Here is a 5,985-nt window from a genome sequence, read left to right as displayed (position 1 = left end):
CCTACCGAACAGTGACCTCCTGGTTTATAGGACGACACTCAACCACTGATCTGGCTGGGCCACAAGCATTACTTTAAACATGAACTCCTTCGGGGCCTTTGTAATCCCATAAGGTATATGCAGTTGTTAGCCACGTTTTACAGAAAAGGAAACTGAGGCAATGGACACGGCTTGTAAGTGTTAAATCGGGGCAGTGGAAAGACCCAGGAATTCGCCATGTACAGGCCAGTAGGAGGGTTGTATATTCCAGGGAGATTCAGAAAACTGGAGCTTAACCCTTGGTTAGAGCTCCGAGTCTAGCTCCCAGCCCTTTGGGGAGATAACTGTCTCAAGTCTAATAAAATCTAGGTGGAAGCCAAAGAAAAACTACAAAACCCATCAGCCTTTTGTTCAAAAGAAGCCTGAGGAGGAGGAGAGGCAGATTTGAGGGATGATGGGACATGTATCGATAGTTCATCCTCTATTCAGGCACTGCCTCTTTCCTATCCCCCTCAACTACTTCCAGGACCAGGAGAGGAAGGAATTGTCAGTTCAGATACACAGGGTGACACTGCTCAGTACAAACCAGAAGACTTTATTTATTAAACCAACTGGTAAAAAATAAATAGTGAATGACACAAACACCACAGGATCCTAGCCACGCCTCCCACTGAGGTCCAAGGCGGGGGACAGGGACACGCACAGAGGCGTGGCCTGCACAGAGGAGGTGGGCGCGGGCTGGGCCGTGGCAGGCGTGGCAGCCAGAGGAGAGGGGGCGTTCCCGAGGCGTGCCCAGGCCCTGGCCCGGGCTTCAGGGGTGAGGCAGGGGCCCAGCAGCTCCTGAGCCTGGGCGATGCGGCGGGCAAAGCGGCTTCGATCGCGGGCAAACTGCTCCCAGGGGCCCCTTCGGGCAGCCTGGGCGGGTCCAGCCCAGACAACCAGGAAATGGACGGAGACCTCCTCAGAGAAGTGCACCTGGAGCCGGACGGGCACAGACATAGACACGATGCACACGGTCACAGTGGGAGAGGGAAGAGAGAACCAGACAAAAATTACACAAAAATGCCTGCTATCTGACTCATCACCTGCCTGCCCCCACATTCTCCACGTGACTGAGGGCGCCGGTGTTCTCGGGGCTGGCAAGTCCCCCAGCTGCTGGCAGGGGCCCAGCCCCTTGCAGAGGATTGCATGACAATAGCACAGCCCTCCCAAGGGGTTCACATGCAACCCGCTGTAACACACAGGGGACAGTCCCAGCTCCCTCCTCCCTCACACTCAAGCATCCCCCGTGCTCGCCCTCCCGGGGCTGGCCCCCTGTGCCTGTCTCTAAGGCCCCCCTTTCTCACTTTCCAGTGAGCGAAGCAGCCTTGCACAGGCGCTCTCGTTTCTTCTATCCTAAGCCCTTTACTGTCCCCGGCTTAAAAACAATAAGGGCATCGAGCCCTCAGCACCAACCTTTCTGGCCTGGGGAGTCCCGGGGTCCGGATGCTGGGTGGGGGTTCCCGCAGCCCTGAGCCGCCTGCGCAGTCGGAGGGGCAGCCGAGGAAGAGGCCAGGGAGGCGGTGGCTTCTCTCCTGGGAGATAGATGGCCACTCGGAAGGGCTCAGCCTCCTCAGCGGCTTCCACTCCCTCTGTCTCCGTCCCAGGTGGGTATGTCCAGTCCCTGAGGAGGGCGCTCTGGGCCTGAAGGGAAGGACTTGGGCCCGAGCCAGCTGTTTCTGAATCATCTTCCTCATCCTCATCCTCCTCTTCTGTGTCTTCTCCTGGTCGGTACACCCAGGCCCTCAACAAGGCACTTGCTGGGGGAGTGGATGGGGGACCCTCAGCTTCTCCCTCCTCCTCAGCTGCTCCTGAATCACTGTCTTCCTCTTCCTCCTCTGAGTCCTCTCCTGGTTGGTACACCCAGGCCCTCAACAAGGCACTTGCTGGGGGAGTGGATGGGGGACCCTCAGCTTCTCCCTCCTCCTCAGCTGCTCCTGAATCACTGTCTTCCTCTTCCTCCTCTGAGTCCTCTCCTGGTTGGTACACCCAGGCCCTCAACAAGGCACTTGCTGGGGGAGTGGATGGGGGATCCTCAGCTTCTCCCTCTTCCTCAGCTTCTCCCCAATCACTGTCTTCATCTTCCTCCTCTGTGTCTTCCCCTGGTTGGTACACCCAGGCCCTCAAGAAGGTACTTGTGAGTGGGATGGAAGAGGGACCCTCAGCTTCTCCCTCTTCCTCTGCTTCTCCCCAATCACTGTCTTCCTCCTCTGTGTCCTCTCCTGGTTGGAACACCCAGGCCCTCAAGAAGGAACTTGTAGGGGGAATAGAAGAGGGACTCTCAGCTTCTCCCTCCTCCTCAGCTGCTTCTGAATCACTGTCTTCTTCCTCTTCCTCTGTGTCCTCTCCTGGCCAACACACCCAGGCCTTCGTGAAAGCACGCGTGGTGGGGTTGGCAGACAGGCCCTCAGTTTCCCCTGAAGCATTGTCCTCCTCGGGTTGATGGTGGCAGAGCCCGAGCAGGGGCCTGGGGCTTAGAACTGAGGAGTGCGGCTCTGGGTCAGCTTCTTCCTCAGCCTTTTCACCCTCCTCAGATTCCTCTCCTGAAGGACACTCCCAGGCGCTGAGGCGGGGGTCTGCAGATGAAGAGCTAATGGAGGTCTTCCTGGTTTCTTTCTTCTCGGTCCGTCCTTCCTCCTCAGCTCCAGCCTCTTCCCCTGCAGCACACGCCCAAGCACGGGGCTTGGAATCTGGAGGTGAGGGGGAGGTGGATGTTCTGGAAACTTTATTCACAGCTTCTCCTCCTTCCTCCTGCTCCATCCCTGGACAACCCTCCCAGTGTGATGGAGGGGGAGAGAACGTGATCACTTTATCCTCGGCGACTCCTCCTGCCTCAGTTTCCTCTTCCACACGAGGGTCCAGCAGCGTTCTCAGAAGGCTCAGGGACCTGGGAGCTGGCTGGCCACTTACACAGTCACTTCCTTGCTCTATAGGGATGCTGGTTGCTTCTTCCCCACCATATTCTTCTTCATCATCATCATCTGAAAGTTCCCAGGCTTCAAGAAGAGAACTGTTGGCCTTTAGGGCAGGGCAGGCCCCCCAGAATAACCTGGCATCCTCCTCGGCTCTTCCACTGTCTCCGGGCTCCCACTGAGGGTGCCCACCCCACGGGGCATAGTGAGTGGCCAGAGCAGCCATGGCCGCTTCCTCCAGGCAAGCTTCTCCCTGGTCTGCGCCGGTCACTGCTTCCTCCAGCCAGGGCTTCAGCGGTCCCGGGCCCCTCAGCCGGCTCCAGGCCCTGCTGAGGAGGCCCACCAGCGGGGACAGGAGGTGGAAGGGGTGGGCATCCCTCCAGGGGGGCGGCTGGGGCACCTGCCCGGGAGCCATCTGTCCGGGCTGGGGAGAAGGGAGTGAGAAGCCATTTAGGAGACAGCATGGGGGATGACCCTGAGTCACCAAGGAAACATTACTAACACGGATAGCAACGCGACAGTCCCTGCCAACATTCCTTTCCCGTGACCAGCCACTCCCATCTCTGTCCGTAGTTCCTGCCTCTTTCCTTTCAGGAGTTGGGGTCCTCATTCTCTCCATCTTTAGACCCAAAAGTCCAAGCCCCCATTTTCCCTCAGACTCACAAGTCCCAGTCCCAAGTAGGGAGAACACAGGTCCTCCATGGATTCCCCTTCGGGAACAAGTCCCAGTCTTTGGTTCTCTCATTGTCCTGAGGATTGATAAATCAGGCCCCCATCACCTGCCTCCATGGAAGACTCAAAAATTCCGACCTGCCCTAGCCGGTGTGGCTCAGTGGATAGAGCGTCAGCCTGTGGACTGAAGGGTCCCGGCTTGATTCCAGTCGGGGGCACAAGCCTGGGTTACTGGCTTAATCTCCAGGAAGGGGGCATGCAGGAGACAGCTGATCAATGATGTTTTTATCTCTCTTCCTCTCCCTTCCTTTCTGAAAACGAAGTATTTTTAAAAAACGTCCGGCCACAATCCTCCCCCTTCCCCCCGCCATCTGTAATACTCTTAACTATAAAGACACACATTTAAAAATAATAAAAGGCCCCGGGAGGCACAGAGGCACACAGAGGGAAGATGGCCATATGACAACGGGAGGCAGAGCTTGGGGTGGTGCCCCAGGAGCCAAGGAATTCCAAGAATTGACAACAACCACCAGAAAATAAGCAGCAAGGAAAATTTCTGTCTTAGGGCCTTCAGAGGGAGCGTGGCCCTGCTGCCATCTTTACTGCAGACTTCTAGCCTCCAGAACGGTGAGAGAATAAATTTAAGAAAAAATAAAAAATACATTTAAAAAAAATCCAGCCTCCTCAACCCCCTGGGTTCTTCTCTGGGGACCCGAGTCTGGCTCCCAGACCCCCCCCTCGGCCAGGCTCAGCACTCCGCGCTCCCAATCCCCCTGCTCCCGTCGGAGCCCTGGAGCCGGCCCCGCCCCGCCGGCCCCCAGACAGGAATTCCGGCTCCCAGGCCCCCTCCTCCGGCCCCAGGCGCCCCGGCCCCGGACATGCCTGTCTTTACCCAGAGGCCCAAGCTCCCTCCTCATTAGCGACCCAATGTCCCATCCCTCGCCCCGGCACCCGAGACCCAGCGGCCCCGCCCGCACTCACCGGCGGCGGGCGGCGCGTCACCTCGGGGGCAGCAGCGCCGGCTGGGGCGGCCACGAGCACTCGCGGTTCCGGACGGTTCGGGAGGCCGGCGCTCTCATGTCGCCCTGCGGCGTCGGGGTCGGGGCTCACACCACCTCCGGTGGCTGCAAACGCGGCAGCGACGAACGGGCGCGGGGTCCGGAGGAGCGGCAGGGTCCGGAGGAGCGGCGGGGTCCGGAGGAGCGGCGGGGTCCGGAGGAGCGGCGGGGTCCGGCGGCGGCAACGAAAACAACAACTCGGCTGGGCAGGATCCAAATGGCGTGCCGTGCGCACCGCCCGCGGCGTTTTTATATCCTTACGCGGCCGGACGTGATGACGTTTGAGAAGGGGCGGAGCTTTGAAACGGAAAGCAGGAAGGGAAATAAGGTGGGAATTCTCGCGGAGATTCCGGGCTTCGTAACGTCACCGCGGCATTTTTAGGCGTGATCCCGCCCCGGAACAAGCCTGCTGTCAATCAAATGCGTCATAGGCTCTAGCGCAAACGCCTTTCTTTCTTTCTTTTTCTTTCTTTTCTTTCTTTTCTTTCTTTCTTTTCTTTCTTTCTTTCTTTCTTTCTTCTTTCTTTCTTTCTTTCTTTCTTTCTTTCTTTCTTTCTTTCTTTCTTTCTTTCTTTCTTTCTTTCTTTCTTTCTTTCTTTCTTTCTTTCTTTCTTTCTTTCTTTCTTTTTCTTCTTCTTTCTCTCTCTCTCTCCCTCCCTCCCTCTCTCTCTCCCTCCCTCCCTCCCTCTCTCTTTCTTCTTTCTTTTTTTCTTTCTTAATATATTTTATTCTTTCTTAATATATTTTATTTTTATTTTTCTGATAGAGTCAGAAACATCCATTCCCTTCCTCTCTGTACAAAAATCAATAAAATATATTATTAAAAAACACAAACAAACAAACAAACAAACAAAAAAGAGTAAATGGGACAGGCAGAAATCCAATCAGTGCCATTTGTCAACCACACCCAAGGACAGATGAAATTAAGATAACAAATCTCCCCCTGGCTGGTTTGGCTCAAAGAACGGAGCCTCAGCCTGCAGACTGAAAGGTCCCGGGTTCGATTCCGGCCAGGGGCACATGCCTGGGTGTGGACTCGGTCCCCTGTGGGGGGCGTAAAGGAGGCAGCTGATGGGTGATTCTCTCATCATTAATGTTTCTCTCTCTCTCTCTCCCTCTCCCTTCCTCTCTAAAAGTCAATAAAATATATTAAAAAATATAATAAATCTCATTTTGGTACATCAGCATAAAGCTGATTACTATTCTATTGAAATCCTCCCCTAAGTCCTCCTCTAAACACCCCGCCTTTAAAACTCCTCAGAACAGCTGAAGCCGGTTTGGCTCAGTGGATAGAGCGTCAGCTTGAGGACTGAAGGGTCCCGGAT

The 5,985-nt window shown here is 55.8% G+C and overlaps 1 protein-coding gene across 12 annotated transcripts; it reads right to left on the bottom strand.

Annotated features, from left to right (window-relative positions):
* Positions 1–553: 553 nt before the first annotated feature.
* On the bottom strand, positions 554–4,811 carry PPP1R15A (protein phosphatase 1 regulatory subunit 15A). 12 transcript variants are annotated; one of them, XM_045577193.1, is made up of 4 exons: positions 2,311–3,727; positions 2,098–2,190; positions 1,435–1,728; positions 554–954 (listed from the first exon to the last, which is right to left on the bottom strand). In XM_045577193.1, the coding sequence occupies exons 1-4, from the start codon at positions 3,673–3,675 to the stop codon at positions 634–636; spliced, it is 2,073 nt and encodes a 690-aa protein (XP_045433149.1). In that variant the 5' UTR covers positions 3,676–3,727; the 3' UTR covers positions 554–633. The 12 variants fall into 12 exon arrangements, with proteins under 12 accessions (XP_045433149.1, XP_045433150.1, XP_036281564.1 ...); XM_045577194.1 differs by having other exon boundaries at positions 1,435–1,706; positions 2,100–2,190; XM_036425671.2 differs by adding an exon at positions 4,584–4,811 and having other exon boundaries at positions 1,435–3,354.
* Between the last annotated feature and the right edge of the window lie 1,174 nt (positions 4,812–5,985).

This window comes from Pipistrellus kuhlii, unplaced genomic scaffold (genome assembly GCF_014108245.1).
Source record: "Pipistrellus kuhlii isolate mPipKuh1 unplaced genomic scaffold, mPipKuh1.p scaffold_m20_p_84, whole genome shotgun sequence".
Taxonomy (NCBI): domain Eukaryota; kingdom Metazoa; phylum Chordata; class Mammalia; order Chiroptera; family Vespertilionidae; genus Pipistrellus; species Pipistrellus kuhlii.
The sequence above is the reverse complement of the archived record's forward strand: the minus strand, read 5'-3'. Positions and strand labels throughout refer to the sequence as shown.